Source organism: Bombina bombina, chromosome 2, assembly GCF_027579735.1.
Source record: "Bombina bombina isolate aBomBom1 chromosome 2, aBomBom1.pri, whole genome shotgun sequence".
Taxonomy (NCBI): Eukaryota; Metazoa; Chordata; class Amphibia; order Anura; family Bombinatoridae; genus Bombina; species Bombina bombina.
Window position 1 is genome coordinate 1,209,682,875 of NC_069500.1, and position 20,430 is coordinate 1,209,703,304.

At 38.2% G+C, this 20,430-nt stretch overlaps 1 protein-coding gene across 2 annotated transcripts in view; it reads left to right on the forward strand.

The window, feature by feature from the left end:
- Positions 1–20,430, forward strand: part of SGCZ (sarcoglycan zeta) — a 995,626-nt gene that overhangs the window by 722,120 nt on the left and 253,076 nt on the right. Inside the window, exon 4 of one of the 2 annotated variants that reach the window (XM_053703932.1) lies at positions 12,155–12,277. The exons of the other annotated variant lie outside the window; for it this stretch is intronic. Coding sequence (XP_053559907.1) covers positions 12,155–12,277 — 123 coding nt within the window. The remainder of the gene's footprint in view (positions 1–12,154; positions 12,278–20,430) is intronic. 2 annotated transcript variants of the gene reach the window in all.

Genomic DNA, 20,430 nt, shown 5'->3' on the forward strand with positions numbered 1-20,430 from the left:
TCCATGATCCCAGCATAGCTGTTACGTTCTGTGCTCTACCCGGTTTCAGGCAATGCAATAAATCAAGAAAGTAAGTAATGATAACTGGGGAGTCTGATGTATAAAAGTTAAAAGTCCTTTATTAGTTCTGTATTTAAAATACGCCAAGCAGCGTTTCTAAACAAGAACATCCACTGATCCTCAAACACCCGGATGGTGCTGGCAGCATCACAGGTCAGCTGATGTATTTCAGCCAATGGCCATTGTCATAGCTGTATGACCTGCCTATCTGGACTTTTCCTTAAAAAACTTAAAAGTCAATGCGATAGGTTAAAAAGTAATGACACTGCCGATCCAGCCCACTTCACGGGAATCCTCTAACAATTTATAAATACAATTGAACTTGTACTGTAATATTCTTATACACATTTAATGTTAATATCATTCTACCTACGATGTCAGCAGGTTTTGAAACATTCCTAAAACGCATATCAGCAAATAATTCTGTACGATACAGAATACATAATGTGATAAATCTAATAATCTGAGTATGAGAGTGTTCCTACTGCATTTAAGCAAAACCTCACTGCTAGATAATAAAAAGTTGAGAAATAGGGAATTAATTTAAAGGTGCCAATTAAATAGTTCCATTAACTAATCCTAGGGGATACCTTCTAATCCCTGAACAAACAGTGGAGATTAATATATTACAATACAGTGAAAAAATTATGTGCGTATGTGCCACACAGTTTTACAAAGCCAGAAAACAGGCAGGGCCGTCTTTAACACAGGGCAAAAGGGGCAGCTGCCGAGGGCCCAGTCTTTGTTGTGGGGCCCAAAAGTCCTAAAAAAAAAAAAAAACACACAGTCAGTCCTAATACTGTCACAGTTAAAATGTATCTGCTTATATGTATTTGTGAGAAACTGTCCCAGACTGTGCCAATGTCATTTGACATATGCCAAGCTAGTGTCATGTGCTGTTTTAGGTGTGCACTGTGCAGCACTGAATGCTAAGCCCTAACTCGGCATCCAGCCAATCCCATTGCATCAGAAAAGGTCCTGCTGGGGTTACCACTGTTACCAGGTTACTGCTCTGGTGGTGGGGATTGTTCAGGGTAGAGCTGACTGTAGGTGCATGCAGCAGAAAGTTGGAGCAGCAGGCACATGAGGATTTGAACATCTGTACAGCTGCAGACACTGCTTTATTCAGTCTTGAGGCTGTGTGACTCATCTCACACTGTATCCCTGCAGCCTTGGGCAGACAGCATCCAGTCTGCTTGTCCCCTTAGCCCTGCTCTTTCTGCTGTGACCCTCAGATCAACTAACTGAAGTTTGTTAGGGGAACAGGGCTTTGTAGAAAGGTGTCAGTGGGAAGAATAAATGAGTGCTCACATGCCCCTCCCCCATGCAGCATCATCTAGTGCAGGGTGAGAGGGAACTTAATCTTTGCAGAGAAGTGATATGTCATGCTGATACTTCACACATTAAGGTAAGGTTTATTTTTATAGATTTTTTTTCTCTCTGTCTTAGATTTTACAGCTTCCCATAGTAGTTCTGCTGTTCCACTCAGTAAACTTATATTTGTCTGCACCTCCATTATTCTTCCTCAGTTTTTAACTTGCTTTGCTCCTGTTCGCTGCCCTAAATCTCTAACCAGCTAGCCTCACACCAGAATCACATTAAAAAGCATCAGCTTGATTGATTAGATGATCCATATCTAATCTTTATCCCCAAAATGTCAGGATTCCTCCTTACAGGTCAGACACACCTTAGTATACTGCACAGTGCACACATACTTTGTATTTTTAATATTGGCCCAGTACAGATTACTAAAACCTTTTCCATTTTCATTGGAAATAAAAAAAAACACAACCCATTTAAATTCATTCTGTGAGAAGCCATTTAGTTGTCATTAATTTAACGTGTACTGTTTGTTATGCCGTGTAATTATATATTTATTATGTATGTAGTAAAGTATATGAGTGTGTAAGAGGGAATGTGTGAGTTTGTGTGTACATGTAGATGCTCTTGGGAGTGTGTGTTTGTGTGTACATGTGTATGCTCTGGAGAGTGTGTGTTTGTGTGTACATGTGTATGCTCTTGGGAGTGTGTGTTTATGTGTACATGTGTATGCTCTTGGGAGTGTGTACATGTTTATGCTCTGGAGAGTGTGTGTTTGTGTGTACATGTGTATGCTCTTGGGAGTGTGTGCTTGTGTGTACATGTATATGCTCTTGGGAGTGTGTGTTTATGTGTACATGTGTATGCTCTGGAGAGTGTGTGTTTGTGTGTACATGTGTATGCTCTGAAGAGTGTGTGTGTGTACATGTGTATGCTCTGGAGAGTGTGTGTGCGTGTGTACATGTGTATGCTCTGGAGAGTGTGTGTTTGTGTGTACATGTGTATGCTCTGAAGAGTGTGTGTGTGTAAATGTGTATGCTCTGAAGAGTGTGTGTGTGTACATGTGTATGCTCTGAAGAGTGTGTGTGTACATGTGTATGCTCTGGAGAGTGTGTGTTTGTGTATGTTTATGCTCTGGAGAGTTTGTGTGTATATGGGTTAGGGGAGTTTGTTATTTTTTGCATTCCCTTGGTATTCATTAAAGTGGTCATTTTGCTGTACAGTGGCTGTCTAAACAATAAATATGTAGTGTATATCCCAAAACTGGTGAGATGGTTTTAGGGGGGCCCAAAATTAATGTTTGCAAAGGAGCCCTGTAGACATTAGGTCCGCTAATGAATTTTACTATGCAATGCCATAAATTTTATGTACTTAAGAAAAAATATTCTGTATAAAATAAAAATAAATTAAAAACCATCATTTAATTAATTAGTAAATAAATATATTAAATTAATCCATAGTGGAGGAATTTATATATTTATTTACTTATTAGTACTGCTTAGGTCCAGTTTCACACATTGCAATTTATTTCATTTTTTTTTTTTTAATGATTAGTTCAGAGATGGATGCTCCACTGTTGGGCTAATCATTTTTTTTAAAAATTATAAAATAAATTGATTTAGTCCAGTCAATATTAAAGACGGCCCTGAAAACAGGTCACACATTTACAATGTCAGACTATTTTAATAAGTGCATATGAAAGTTGGAAAGTTATACTGAATTCTGGATTCCCAGTGACTGCTATCTTTATTATGGATATGGACATTTCTGCAGCACCCTGGGTTATTGAAAATGTTTATTCTGGTGTGCTATATTTTTGTATTATATAGCCATATCCTTTTATAACTGAGTACATATAGAGGCATATTTATGAAATATCTTGCGGACCTGATCCGACAGTGCGGATCAGGTCAGCAAGACATTGCTGAATGCGGAGAGCAATATGCTCTCCGCATTTAACATTGCACCAGCAGCTCACAAGAGCTGCTGGTGCAACGCCACCCCCTGCTGACTCGCGGCCAATCGGCCGCCAGCAGGGGGGTGTCAATCAACCCGATCGTATTCGATCGGGTTTAATTGCGGCGATTCCTGTCCGCCTGCTCAGAGGGTTATGGGTTATCTGAAGACTCACCAGAAACACGGCCATCAAGCTCCATTCGGAGCTTGATAGATAGGCCCCATAGTCTGTATATATTAAAAAATGTCAATTGTGCCAAAGCTGCCCAACAAATAAATATAGTGCTGTTACATAAGTGCATTGTCTGACATAATGTACTAACTACTCTTTTGATACAGTCTTGACAAAGGTCCCTATGAGGACCAAAACGTTGACTGAACCATATGATGAAAAAGTTATAATAATAAAATTCAAAATATTGTGAAACCATTAAGCCCTGTGAGTGCCTCTTCTTTCACCGAAAGTTTCTACACATTTTCCATAAAGAGCACCCAGGCAATTCACTACTACAGTGAGTGCTTGGAACACTGAAATACACTAAATATATGTATATATATTATATATATATAATTTCCAGGACATATGTATATGTAGATATATATTATAAGAGAGAGAGAGGATCAGGAAGTAGCACAGCTAACAGGATCATGGGTTTAAGGAAGTTATGAGGTTATTTCAGAGCTGTGAACAAATAATAGAGCTATGGATTTGTGTCATGGTGTAATCTAGAATTATTTAAATGAAGTCTAGAGTAAAAAAACAGAATTTATGCTTACCTGATAAATTACTTTCTCCAACGGTGTGTCCGGTCCACGGCGTCATCCTTACTTGTGGGAATATCTCTTCCCCAACAGGAAATGGCAAAGAGTCCCAGCAAAGCTGGCCATATAGTCCCTCCTAGGCTCCGCCCACCCCAGTCATTCGACCGACGGACAGGAGGAAAAATATAGGAGAAACCATATGGTACCGTGGTGACTGTAGTTAGAGAAAATAATTCATCAGACCTGATTAAAAAACCAGGGCGGGCCGTGGACCGGACACACCGTTGGAGAAAGTAATTTATCAGGTAAGCATAAATTCTGTTTTCTCCAACATTGGTGTGTCCGGTCCACGGCGTCATCCTTACTTGTGGGAACCAATACCAAAGCTTTAGGATACGGATGAAGGGAGGGAGCAAATCAGGTTACCTAAACGGAAGGCACCACGGCTTACAAAACCTTTCTCCCAAAAATAGCCTCCGAAGAAGTAAAAGTATCAAATTTGTAAAATTTGGCAAAAGTGTGCAGTGAAGACCAAGTCGCTGCCTTACATATCTGGTCAACAGAAGCCTCGTTCTTGAAGGCCCATGTGGAAGCCACAGCCCTAGTGGAGTGAGCTGTGATTCTTTCAGGAGGCTGCCGTCCGGCAGTCTCGTAAGCCAATCGGATGATGCTTTTAAGCCAAAAGGAAAGAGAGGTAGAAGTCGCTTTTTGACCTCTCCTTTTACCAGAATAAACAACAAACAAAGAAGATGTTTGTCTGAAATCCTTTGTAGCCTCTAAATAGAATTTTAGAGCACGGACTACGTCCAAATTGTGTAACAAACGTTCCTTCTTTGAAACTGGATTCGGACATAAAGAAGGTACAACTATCTCCTGGTTAATATTCTTGTTAGAAACAACCTTTGGAAGAAAACCAGGCTTAGTACGCAAAACCACCTTATCTGCATGGAACACCAGATAAGGCGGATAACACTGCAAAGCAGATAACTCTGAAACTCTTCTAGCAGAAGAAATAGCAACCAAAAACAAAACTTTCCAAGATAGTAATTTAATATCTATGGAATGTAAAGGTTCAAACGGAACCCCTTGAAGAACTGAAAGAACTAGATTTAGACTCCAGGGAGGAGTCAAAGGTCTGTAAACAGGCTTGATCCTAACCAGAGCCTGAACAAATGCTTGAACATCTGGCACAGCTGCCAGTCTTTTGCGTAGTAAGACAGATAAAGCAGAGATCTGTCCTTTTAGAGAACTTGCAGATAATCCTTTCTCCAAACCTTCTTGTAGAAAGGAGAGAATCTTAGGAATTTTTATCTTATTCCATGGGAATCCTTTGGATTCACACCAACAGATATATCTTTTCCATATTTTATGGTAAATCTTTCTAGTTACCGGTTTTCTGGCCTGAACCAGAGTATCTATCACAGAATCTGAAAACCCACGCTTTGATAGAATCAAGCGTTCAATCTCCAAGCCGTCAGCTGTAGGGAGACCAGATTTGGATGTTCGAATGGACCCTGAACAAGAAGGTCCTGTCTCAAAGGTAGCTTCCATGGTGGAACCGATGACATATTCACCAGGTCTGCATACCAAGTTCTGCGTGGCCGCGCAGGAGCTATCAAGATCACAGAGGCCCTCTCCTGATTGATCCTGGCTACCAGCCTGGGAATGAGAGGAAACGGTGGAAATACATAAGCTAGGTTGAAGGTCCAAGGTGCTACTAGTGCATCTACTAGAGTCGCCTTGGGATCCCTGGATCTGGACCCGTAGCAAGGAACCTTGAAGTTCTGACGAGACGCCATCAGATCCATGTCTGGAATGCCCCATAATTGAGTTAGTTGGGCAAAAATCTCCGGGTGGAGTTCCCACTCCCCCGGATGGAATGTCTGACGACTCAGATAATCCGCTTCTCAGTTTTCCACACCTGGAATGTGGATCGCAGATAGGTGGCAGGAGTGATCCTCCGCCCATTGTATTATTTTGGTCACTTCTTTCATCGCCAGGGAACTCCTTGTTCCCCCCTGATGATTGATATACGCAACGGTCGTCATGTTGTCTGATTGGAATCTTATGAATCTGGCCTTTGCTAGCTGAGGCCAAGCCCTGAGAGCATTGAAGATCGCTCTTAGTTCCAGAATGTTTATCGGGAGAAGAGACTCTTCCCGAGACCATAGTCCCTGAGTTTTCAGGGATTCCCAGACTGCGCCCCAGCCCACTAGACTGGCGTCGGTCGTGACAATGACCCACTCTGGTCTGCGGAAGCTCATTCCCTGGGATAGATGGTCCAGGGTCAGCCACCAACAGAGTGAATCTCTGGTCTTCTGATCTACTTGAATCATTGGAGACAAGTCTGTATAGTCCCCATTCCACTGTTTGAGCATGCACAGTTGTAATGGTCTTAGATGAATTCGTGCAAAAGGAACTATGTCCATTGCTGCAACCATCAACCCTACTACTTCCATGCACTGCGCTATGGAAGGAAGTGGAACAGAATGAAGAACTTGACAAGTGCTTAGAAGTTTTGACTTTCTGACCTCTGTCAGAAAAATCCTCATTTCTAAGGAATCTATTATTGTTCCCAAGAAGGGAACTCTTGTTGATGGAGACAGAGAACTTTTTTCTATGTTCACCTTCCATCCGTGTGATCTGAGAAAGGCCAGAACAATGTCTGTATGAGCCTTTGCTTTTGACAGGGACGACGCTTGTATTAGAATGTCGTCCAAGTATGGTACTACTGCAATGCCCCTCGTTCTTAGAACCGCTAGAAGGGACCCGAGTACCTTTGTGAAAATCCTTGGAGCAGTGGCTAACCCGAATGGGAGGGCCACAAACTGGTAATGTTTGTCCAGAAAGGCGAACCTTAGGAACTGATTATGTTCTTTGTGGATAGGAATATGTAGGTACGCATCCTTTAGATCCATGGTAGTCATAAATTGACCTTCCTGGATAGTGGGTAGAATCATTCGAATGGTTTCCATCTTGAACGATGGTACCCTGAGAAATTTGTTTAGGATCTTCAAATCCAAATTTGGTCTGAAGGTTCCCTCTTTTTTGGGAACTACGAACAGATTTGAATAAAATCCCATTCCTTGTTCCTTTATTGGAACTGGGTGTATCACTCCCATCTTTAACAGGTCTTCTACACAATGTAAGAACGCCTGTCTCTTTATTTGGTTTAAGGATAAGTGAGACATGTGGAACCTTCCCCTTGGGGGTAGTTCCCTGAATTCCAGAAGATAACTCTGAGAAACTATTTCTAGTGCCCAGGGATCCTGAACATCTCTTGCCCAAGCCTGAGCAAAGAGAGAGAGTCTGCCCCTACTAGATCCGGTCCCGGATCGGGGGCTACTCCTTCATGCTGTTTTGTTAGCAGCAGCAGGCTTCTTGGCCTGCTTACCCTTGTTCCAGCCTTGCATAGGTTTCCAGGCTGGTTTGGGCTGTGAGGCATTACCCTCTTGCTTAGAGGATGCAGAATTAGAGGCCGGTCCGTTCCTGAAATTGCGAAAGGAACGAAAATTAGACTTATTCTTGGCCTTGAAAGGCCTATCTTGTGGAAGGGCGTGGCCCTTTCCCCCAGTGATGTCTGAGATAATCTCTTTCAATTCTGGTCCAAATAGAGTTTTACCTTTGAAAGGGATGTTAAGCAATTTTGTCTTGGATGATACATCCGCTGACCAAGACTTTAGCCAAAGCGCTCTGCGCGCCACAATTACAAACCCTGAATTTTTCGCCGCTAATCTAGCTAATTGCAAAGCGGCATCTAAAATAAAAGAGTTAGCCAACTTAAGTGCGTGAACTCTGTCCATAACCTCCTCATATGGAGTCTCTCTACTGAGCGACTTTTCTAGTTCCTCGAACCAGAACCATGCTGCTGTAGTGACAGGAACAATGCACGAAATGGGTTGTAGAAGATAACCTTGCTGTACAAAAATCTTTTTAAGCAAACCTTCCAATTTTTTATCCATAGGATCTTTGAAAGCACAGCTATCCTCGATAGGAATGGTAGTGCGCTTGTTTAGAGTAGAAACTGCCCCCTCGACCTTAGGGACTGTCTGCCATAAGTCCTTTCTGGGGTCGACCATAGGAAATAATTTCTTAAATATAGGGGGGGGAACAAAAGGTATGCCGGGCTTCTCCCACTCCTTATTCACTATGTCCGCCACCCGCTTGGGTATAGGAAAAGCGTCGGGGTGCACCGGAACCTCTAGGAACTTGTCCATCTTGCATAATTTCTCTGGAATGACCAAGTTGTCACAATCATCCAGAGTAGATAACACCTCCTTAAGCAGTGCGCGGAGATGTTCTAATTTAAATTTAAATGTCACAACATCAGGTTCAGCTTGTTGAGAAATTTTTCCTGAATCTGAAATTTCCCCATCTGACAAAACCTCCCTCATGGCCACTTCAGATTGGTGTGAGGGTATGACAGAACAATTATCATCAGCGCCCTCCTGCTCTTCAGTGTTTAAAACAGAGCAATCGCGCTTTCTCTGATATGCAGGCATTTTGGATAAAATATTTGCTATGGAGTTATCCATTACAGCCGTCAATTGTTGCATGGTAATAAGCATTGGTGCGCTAGATGTACTAGGGGCCTCCTGCGTGGGCAAAACTGGTGTAGACACAGTAGGAGATAATGTAGTATCATGTCTACTCCCCTCATCTGAGGAATCATCTTGGGCAATTTCATTATCTGTGGCAGTACTGTCCTTACTTTGTTTGGACGCTATGGCACAATTATCACATACATTTAAATGGGGAGACACATTGGCTTTCATACATATAGAACATAGCTTATCCGAAGGCACAGACATGTTAAACAGGCTTAAACTTGTCAATAAAGCACAAAAACCGTTTTAAAACAAAACCGTTACTGTCTCTTTAAATTTTAAACAGAAACACTTTATTACTGAATATGTGAAAAAGTATGAAGGAATTGTTCAAAAATTACCAAAATTTCACCACAGTGTCTTAAAGCATTAAGAGTATTGCACACCAATTTTCAGAGCTTTAACCCTTAAAATAACGGAACCTGAGCCGTTTACAAATGTAACCCCTATACAGTCCCAGCTACAGCCTTTGCTGTGACACAACCAAGCCCAGAGGGGAATACGATAACAAATGACGCCTTCTAGAAACTTTTCCAGCTACTTTCAGATCCTCACACATGCATCTGCATGTCTTGCTCTCAAAAACAACTGTGCAGTAATGGCGCGAAAATGAGGCTCAGCCTACAACTGGGAAGGTCCTCCCTGGCTGGAAAAGGTGTCTAACATAGTGCCTGCCGTTAAAAAAACGTTCCCCAAGTTTATAAATGTGAATTATCAGCATAAACATGTATAAAATGTCCAAATAAAGCAATCGATTTAGCCCATAAAAGTGTCTACCAGTTTTATAGCCCATATTAAGCCCTTTATTCTGTTTGAGACTAAGAAAATGGCTTACCGGTCCCCATGAGGGGAAATGACAGCCTTCCAGCACTACACAGTCTTGTTAGAAATATGGCTAGTCATACCTTAAACAGAAAAGTCTGCTAACTGTTTCCCCCAACTGAAGTTACTTCATCTCAACAGTCCTATGTGGAAACAGCAATCGATTTTAGTTACTGTCTGCTAAAATCATCTTCCTCTCACAAACAGAAATCTTCATCCTTTTCTGTTTCAGAGTAAATAGTACATACCAGCACTATTTTAAAATAACAAACACTTGATAGAAGAATAAAAAACTACATTTAAACACCAAAAACTCTTAACCATCTCCGTGGAGATGTTGCCTGTGCAACGGCAAAGAGAATGACTGGGGTGGGCGGAGCCTAGGAGGGACTATATGGCCAGCTTTGCTGGGACTCTTTGCCATTTCCTGTTGGGGAAGAGATATTCCCACAAGTAAGGATGACGCCGTGGACCGGAAACACCAATGTTGGAGAAATGTAAATATTTCATGTTGAGGTGCAGGGGACCCAATTGTCATGTCAATGTAAATTATACTTTGATGATTCAGATAAGGGGGGAAATTTATCAAAGGTCTGGCGGACCTGATCCGACAGTGCGGATCAGGTCCGCCAGACCTCACTGAATGCGGAGAGCAATACACTCTCCATATTCAGCATTGTGAGCTGCTGGTGCAACGCCGCCCCCTGCAGATTTGCGGCCAATCGGCCGGTAGCAGGGGAGTGTCAATTAACATGATCGTACTTAATCCGGTTGAATTGCAGCAATGTCTGTCCACCTGCTCAGAGCAGGCGGACAGGGTTACGGAGCAGCAGTCTTAAGACCGCTGCTTCATAACTGCTGTTTCTGGCGAGTCTGCAGGCTCCATCTGGAACTTGATAAATGGGCCCCATAATTTACTTTTTCCCTTAGTATTTTTTTGCTGAAATGTGTATTTAGGTAAGATCAGGATCATTCACATGCCCTACATATCTTATGGCTTAATGTTCTACAACATTTGTAACAATGTTATACATTGTTGCATATGCTGCATAACTGTAGTGTTTTACAATAAATAACTGTTAAAAACATTGTTACAAAAGATGCAAAATAGTACTTGACTAATGAGCATGTTCCCATGACTATCTGGTTATGCTCTTCAAAGCATTTTTAGGGATAATACATTTTAGAATGAATCTTATGTTCTAAGTTTAGCAATCCGATTTTTAAACATTATATAGGGTAAAATAACAATGGTAGTACCATGTACTAAATTTGAAAATGATGGTGACTGACTAGTTTGATTTAACTTTATATTAAAATGTAGTGCTATTTTTATCAGCTAATCTGAATTCCTCATTGTTGCATCACTCCTATTTTGAAGTTCCTAGGTTCAAATCACATTCAAGCCGGGTATTTTATATAGTTTTTTTTATAGTACTTTAATACGGAAATGACAAAGACATAAAAATAATACATAACTTATTTAGCATAAGTGATTGCAATATATTGCTGCCTAATGGTTAAGAATATATTTGTTGGATATCTTTTATGAATAGGGAAATAAAACTGCAAAAATATCTTACTTTAATGGATATTCTCAGTATTTTATTAAAGAGTTATAGCTGTGTCATTCAGTTCATTTAATACATTAACATGATTCCTGTTTAAAAAATACTATAAAATTATTAAATGGAAAATGTGTGTCTATATCTATCTTTCTATCTATATATCTATATATAAATGTCAAACTAATAAGAGTATTGCAGTATGCAGTGATACATTTTTTATTGGACTAACATTACATAGTAAAAGACAAGCTTTCAAAAGAGTGTCCTCTCTTCCTCAGGTCTGAAGCATATTCATCAATAATATTGGTCATAGCTATAATGGGAAGAATACAGCAATACTTTTATCATTTTGACATTAAACTACTGGACTAATATGGCTACTATATCTATCTATCTATCTATCTATCTATCTATCTATCTATCTATCTATATATCTATATCTATCTATATATATATATATATATATGTATTTATATGCTAATAAATGCCAAGCCGTTTTTTCCCCATTTTCCCCAACCAAGAGTACCACTTCAAACTTACAAAGATAAGACATAATATATATAAAATATCATTTTTCTTTAAGGTATTTCACAGAGAACAATTCTTACTCACTTTGATGCTTGGAAAAAAAAATATTCAAAGGGCCATACATATTTAAATGAACGAAGATCAAAGTAAAAACGAATCTCTAAATTTAAAACTGAATAAACAGCAGTATATCTTTTGAGCTTTATTCAGCTAATAAAAATCAGAAAAGACCAACAATAGTTTTCTTCTTATTTGATATGTATCTCCTCACACAGACAGACACTTATATCACTCTCTTTTTGTCCCTGATTCCTTTCATATTTGTAGAAATTATTTAATCTTTTGTTTGTTTTTTGAGAGAATTAACAACATTCATTTCTGAGTAAAAAAATAAATAAAAAATCACTCTATATGGGGACTTGAATCAGTATTTGCTGGTGTATCCTACAAGGATTGCCAGTTAATCCTTTAGTGATGCGTTATCATTTTAAACTTTAGATCTTATATCTTTTGTTGTTTTGACAATTTTAGGAGCAGATGCTGTAGAAGCGCAGTGTAAAACATTTGAAGTAAAGTCAAATAAGGATGGGAAAATGTTGTTTTCAGCTGATGAAGAAGAAATAATTATCGGTGCTGACAGACTCCGAGTAACAGGTAAAAGATATATGCAAGCATTAAGTAAATATGAAAATTATAGGGTACAATACATTTATATAAACTCAATCTGAAATCCAAACTTTTTAATTAACTTTTTTCCCCCTGCCTGTCAGTCACAATATTCTCTGCCTGTGTTCTAAAATGCAAATAATAGTCTAAATTTATTGAAAACAACAAATATGACCTTTCTGATATTATACTGTACTATATTTCTGCTGTATAATGTATAAAAAAAGTATTACAAGTGACATAAAACTACCTTTAGGTTTCATATATAATCTGTATTATAACCTGTAAATATTGCCTAAATGACATAAAATGTTGTTTACACTGGTCCTATCCCCTCTCCAGGCCAGGGTTGCCACTAGAAATTTTAGGGCCCCTGACTTAACCATTGATTAGCACCCCCCCCCCCCCCCCCCCCCTTTGACATGTGCAATTTTTGACCAAGTGACTAAAACGTATGCACTTTATTCTTAAGTGTCTATTTAAACTTGGAAATGTTGTAAAGGTAGTAACATACAAACACACTCACACATAAGGATTCACATATAGACACTCTAGCAGACATTCAAAGAAACACACAAACACACTAAGACACAGACACCCAAACAGACACTCAGCACTTGATTACATTGACCTGACAAGTAATGAGGTAGACTACGGTTTTGTAAAAAAAAAAAGGAGATTTAGAAAACAAAATATGGAGTTCTGATTATCTTTTTGTAAAGGAAGATACCAACTAAATAATGACAACAGCATGTAGTGGCTGAAAGGAAGGGCCCTGAACTGCCTAAACAATAATTTAAAGGTTTAATGGTGGATTGGTGACTTCCGTAAAGGTCTCATTAGTCTCAAAGTCTGTAGAAAGATGTGAATAATCAGTAGTAAGGTGAAAATGTCCTAAAAAGGAACAGACAATGGACACACACAAACTCAAACTTGCACATACAGCCAAGGAAACACCGACAGAGACAGCCTCAGAAAACACACAAAGACATACACACACACACAGAGACACCCACAGAAAACACACAAAGACATACACACACACAGAGAGACAACCACGAAAAACACAGAAAGACATACATACACACACCCTCACTGAGACATCCAAAGAAAACACACAAAGACATACACACACCCTCACAGAGACACCCACAGAAAACACACACCCTCACAGAGACATCCACAGAAAACACAGACATACATACACACACACCCACCCTCACAGAGACATCCACAGAAAACACAGACATACACACCCACCCTCACAGAGGCATCCAGAGAAAATACACAAAGGCAAACATACACACACCCTCGCAGAGACACCCATAGAAAAAGCTCAAAGACATATGCACACACCCTCATAGACATCCACAGAAAATGCACAAAGACAGACACACCCTCCCTCACAGAGAGACGCACAGAAAAAAAATACATACACACTCATAGAGACACAAACCAAAGCACACAGACACCCACAGAAACACTCACAGGAGGAAACAATTATGCACCTTGCATCCCCTAAATCAACAGGGTGTGACATGCATCATAAAAAAAATTGCAGAAATTAAGAGATCACTTTTTAAAGAATAATATTTGTAAATTTGTAAACAAAAATAATTCTGTGAATTCAAAATTGTACATTAATGATCTTGGTAGATGGCTAGATGAAGAAACGTACTTTTAAAAGGTTGACATATGTTTGTTTTTTCCCCATTTTCCCCAACCAAGAGTACCACTTCAAATATAGTGTACAAACGTTCCCATCTGTCAGCTATACTTATGGATTTTGAAAATGCTGTACTCTATATTGTCTTGGTGGAACCATAAGCTGTGGTACTCATACCATTAGGTCTGGTTAAATGCAGGATTTAGGCTTGTTGGTATGTATTTCAAAATTAAGTCAGCTGTAGTGTAAACTGAACAGTTTTAAGTTAACCTGTCTCATTTCAAACACTGAGCAATCTTAGTCTGAGATGCCTCCTTGCACCTGGAAAGTCCTTGCATAAAGGGGTAGTAAACTGGAATGTAATTCATATATATATATATATATATATATATATATATATATATATATATATATATATGCATATCTGCCAAAAGGGCACCTACCATTTGTGTATTGAGGAGGAAACATTTCTGCATGGTTTTAAATATCGAATTTCTACAGCATTGTCAAATAATCATAAATACACTGCTGCTAAAAAAAATTGTTTTTATGGACCTCTGGCCCCACCATACAACTACTACCACACTGAAGTTACAATCCAAAATTGCACAAAGAAATAAAAAACATTTGCTAAATAAGTCCTACCTCCTCTGCAAATGAAAGTGATCTGCCATCTGACTTAGGAACACACTGTACAAACAAAGTGCCAAGTCTCACACTGTGCATAGTGGTTTAGTACACACTCAGAAATCCTCTCAAATGCTAATACTTTACTCCTTGTAATAACATTTCCCATGGTCAATTAGCACTCTGCTGTAGTACCCACTGGTGGCTGCCAAAATTTAAAAAAAATAAAAAATTTTTTTTAGTTCTTGCCTCATGGGGCCCCCCTGGCCCATTGGGCTCCTGACAGGAGTCACCCCTGTCACCCCCTGATGGCGGCCCTGCTCCAGGCTGACCCATTTTATATACTTTCAGGGGCACTGTATTGTCAGTATATTTATGAAATCTAAGTAGTGCTCTCCAAATAATATATCAGCTTATGGCAGGGTTATAACACAATATATTTAATAATTTCCTTAAAAATAGAAACCCTTAACCAACATGCATCTACTAGAATCCATACAATTAATATAAATACCTGAATTCTTTTATTTAGTTAATATCCATGAACATTTTGAAATATATTTGCAATACCAGAATATGACACAATATTATATACGTTAAAACCGACTATTAAGATATGCTATCCTTCTTACAAAGCCCAGAAAAATTTACCTTCACAAATCAGCCTTATTTACAAATAGCCTTTCATTCAGTTAACACAATAGGACTAAAACCTTTAACTTTTAACATCCAAACAATACAATCCTAAACAGTGCTTATAAACAATAGGATAATATATATATTATGCTATTTAACTGCAATTTATCCTAATACAATATTGATTTAAAACATCAGAACTTGCACAGATAAGTTACTTAGTCTACCAGATACAAATTTAAACAATAATACAATATACACTTCTGAATTATTATTATATATTTGCATAGATAAACAATTTAAGATTGGGATTAGTTTAACAATACATAGGCTATGAAATGCTAACTTGAAATGTAAACTATTTCCTTAACTCTGCTACATACAGCAATAGTAAATGTTTACTTTAAATGTTTGCATACAAATAGGCAAGCTAAGAGTTATTCAAGGTTATGCAATACAATTTAAAAGCACAATTTGCTCTCTCCAATCTTCAAATTTTAGTTTAACTGTAGTGACTATGCATATAACTTATTTCAAAACATCACAAGTAGTTTCAATACTTTACCAGGGTATACACCAATCGATATCCAATATTCCTTAATAGGAATATTTTCACCTCAGAATTACCAATAAGTATAATTTTGCAGTCAATGAGAAGAGTAGATTAGCTTTGCTTGAGTAAATGGTATTTTTCGCCAGCTTCCAGTTACAATTTAGCTCAGCAGACTCTGTCTCTCTCTATGTTGCAATCACTTTATATGGGTTCTCCTCACTGGTGAAATTGGAAACGCCCCAAACGGAAACCTTGTCTCGGATTGGTTCTTTGAGATTTCATTTTTAAAACAGCCAAAAAGCCTTCTGGTTGTAGTTCTCGTATGGCAAAACCAGGTGGCTGCATTACAAACAGACACAGCAATACATGCAGCATGACAATACATACAAATTCATTTAACCAACATTTTTAGACAGTTACATATTTCTTTAAAGTGTGTAATAACCGCCATAATTTCTTGTATTAATCTCTCCCAATATTAATTATAGATGGAGCAGCATCAGATCAATTTCCTGATCGTTTTGATATGAAACATCATGTTTTTTTTTTAATATTACATTATATTAAAAGAATTATGCTGCTAATTATTTTGAAATTAATGGCATTTAAACATCTGTCATATATGTATTTACACAATTTCAGCCTATTTCACATTTCCAATAGTTCTGCCTGCATGCATTCCTCTATGATCGATCTGAAAAATAGAAAATGTATGTTATATATATGCACTTCAAATATGGGATTATTAAAATGGCTATTTAATCTATACTAATTCTGAATTTATTTCCTATATAAATATCCCATGCAGCAATTATCTATTTAATATAATGTGTTTAATTTCAATATATATTCATGTGTTTATATTTATTATCATATAAAAAAAAACGTCACATATCCATTAAAAATAGATATATATTATTATAATGCTGAAGTGTATTCTACTTGCCTATAATAAAGTTGTTTTAAAATCACAATGTGAGCCATGTGCTTTCATTTTGTTATCCTCCCCAGACTCTTCGTCTTTTACTCACAACATGGGGTCTTTTGCACCTAAGTGTAATGCTTAAATTCTCACAAAAACATGTCACTTTGGACTAGATTAACAGGCAGCGTTGTAAAAGGGTAGGAGATTTTATCTCACCATTCCAGGCAGTCACACACATGGCCTTTTGGGATTGTTGTTGAATTTAATCAAACCAAATGTTTATTTCCCTCACTGGGTGTTAGAATAATTTTGTATACTAAATGGGGGAAGAGCTGAACATAAGTTTGCACTTCCAATTAAGAGCAATTGTTACCTTTTGAACATGCTCAGTGGGGGAGAATTTAAACATGATTGAAGTCAGTTTGTCTGAAGGAAAGGAATCATTTTCTACTGACCAGTCAGATCTGAATAAATATATATATGTTTATTAACCTTAAGATATATGATTAAAATATATATTTATTAACCTTACATATACCTTGACAGTATAACTGCATAGAGAAAGTTGTGTAATCAGTGCTGTAGTAAGAAAATAATCAGATAAATAATACATACTGAATGCCAATGTTAAAGAGAGATTCCAGTTAAAACTCAAATGAACACCAATGCATTTCAATTGTAAATATACTGTATTTTGCAATATACTTGCATTATCAAAAATGCTTCTAGCAAAGGCTATCACTGTTTTAAGTGAGAGCTTTTACTTTGCATGTGAAGCATATCTAAATATGCTTCATGTAACAGCCTTTTGAACAGTGTCTCTGCTCAGAAAGCTGTTGGTGACTTGTATTGTAGATAGGATAATAGATAGGTAACACAGAAATAATATTTTTTGGATGCTTTTGTTTCATAATTTTCTCTAATGAACTGCAGATGTAAAGTTATATTTAAAGGGACAGTAAAGTTGAAAAAAACTTTCACGATTCAAATAGGGCATGTAATTTTAAACAACTTTCCAATTTACTTTTATCACCAATTTTGCTTTGTTCTCTTGGTATTCTTAGTTGAAAGCTAAACCTAGGAGGTTCATATACTAATTTCTTAGACCTTAAAGGCCGCTTCTGCAGTTCGTTAGTTCATGTGTTTCATATAGATAACATTTAGCTCATGCATGTGAATTTACCGAGGAGTGAGCACTGATTGGCTAAAATGCAAGTCTGTCAAAATGAACTAAAATAAGGAGGCAGTCTGCAAAATCTTAGAGAGAAGGTATTCACAGAGGTAAAACATATATTATTATAACTGTGTTGGGTATGCAAATCTGGGGAATGGGTAATTAAGGGATTGAAAGTCAAATGATAACTGCACATCAAAAGTTAAAACGTATCCTTTATTGAAGTTGGTTTAAAAATCCACGGCACACATGTTAAAAACCATAAAAGTTCAGTGAGAAATCTGTCAGTCTGACGCGTTTCGACTATCTAGCCTTATTCATAGACTTAATCTGACTAGCACCTGTGGAGCTTAAATACGCTCCCTCACATTTTCATTGGTTGCTTATTTCCTCACTGAAAATTGTAGCATGGAGGCTTAAAGGGACAGCAGATACACATCCTCAATAACATTATAAAGGGGAAACACAATGTTATAGTGCAATAAACCCCTAACTGGCTACAATGTAGCTTCACTACTTCTAAACATGCTATATACTTTAAATCCATCTTAATCTTGTTCAGTACAGCATATCTACTGGAACAATTGGTATATATATAAACATTGTGCAAGCATGTAAACAAGTTAATACCTCAATCTTTATTTTGTGCTGGACACTACCTATACCCTGACATTTTCCTTTTATTTGTGTTTGTTATAGAGTGAATGATTAGTAATTTTTGTTCTCAACATGATATCCGATTACTATACATGTCCCATCTTACCACATATTTTTTTACTCCCAGAAATTGATAATATCTCCATCTATGTTTAGGCCATTTGGTTTACGCGTCCTAAGCATAAAAATCCAATAGGCCTCTTTTCTGAAAAGGGCATGTACCCTATTGCCACCCCTGGGCTGTTTCATTACCAAATCAATAATCATCCAGGTAAACGTACTGGTGTCTCCCCCATGTTCAAATATGAAGTGTTTTGAGACCCCTGTAGTGGCTCTTTCTTTGTCTATGTCGTATAGATGTTCTTTGATCCTAACTCTTGTCTCTCTGGAAGTGCATCCTATATACTGTTTCTCACAGGCTGTGCATGTCACCATATATATGGCATGGTCTGATCTGCAATTTGTACAAAAGCTACAATTAAAGACCTTATGGGTACTGGAAGATTGAAATACCTTACTTGTCTGTGTAAGGTCACATGCTACACAGCTACGTGTACCACATTTGTAGTGCCCTTTACAAGTGAGCCAACTACTGCTTTTTTTGGGTTTCTTCAAAACACTGGGGGACACCATATTACCAATGGTAACATTTCTTTTGGACACAAACTTGCATCCCTCTTCAACCACATTTTTCAATATATTGTCAGCCTTCAAAATTGGTAAATTCTTTCTAATAATATTGCAAATACTATTGTATTGATTGGTATAGGTAGTCACAAATGTAATTCCTCCAGTTTGACTCTTGTGACTGGCACTTTTCTCATTTCTCTTACATTTCATTTTTGACATTTTAGGTTTAAGTAATTCTTCCCTAGGTATATCTCTAACATCATTATAAGCTCTCATGATGCTATTCTCTGGGTAACCTCTAGCTCTCAATTTGGTAATTAAATTTCTACTTTCTTTGAGAAAAGTGCCTTCATCTGAGCAGTTACGTCTAATCCTTATCATTTCCCCTTTGGACACCCCATAATGCATGTGTTTGGGGTGACAGCTCTTCGCATGCAAAAGGGAATTTGCAGATATTGGTTTAGTGTATAGTGAGGTAGATATACATCCAATGCCTGTATCTCCCTCCAGTGTTACATCAAGGTAGTCAATCCTATTCCCTCCAAACTGGGAAGTAAATTCAAGACCCACTTGATTGTTATTGAGATAAGCTACAAACTGTTCACTCTCTGCTTTAGACCCTGTCCATACAAACAGGAGGTCGTCAATATAACGTTTGTACCCCATCAACGACTCTCTATGGGGATTTCCATCTGCATAGACGTGGGACAGCTCCCACCATCCCATAAATAGGTTGGCGTAAGCAGGGGCAAATTTAGCCCCCATTGCTGTCCCACGCCTCTGCAGATAGAACTTGCCCTCAAATTCAAAATAGTTATGGGTCAGCAGAAAGTGAACAGTTCTTACAATGTATTCTTTCAGACTATCCTCATAGTCGATGAGGAGATCCATCATTTCTTTGATGGCCTTTAAGCCATTTTCATGTGGTATGGAGGAATAGAGGCTCACCACATCAATGGTGAGCCAGCTATACCCCTCCTTCCAGGTTATTTCTTTTATTGAGTTAAGTAGATGTTTGGTATCCCTCAAAAATGAGGGCAATTTACAAACAAGTGGCTGTAGAAGGGACTCTATCCAATTGGACAGGTTCTCAAAAAGTGAGCCGATTCCTGAGACAATAGGTCTGCCCTTGACATTGGTGATGGACTTGTGGACCTTCGGCAAGTGATGAAAAATGGGTATCACTGGCTCATGTATATACAAATATTCCAAGGTCGACAAGTCCATCACCCCTTGTTCCAGGCCATCATCAAGTAAATCTTTTAATAATTCT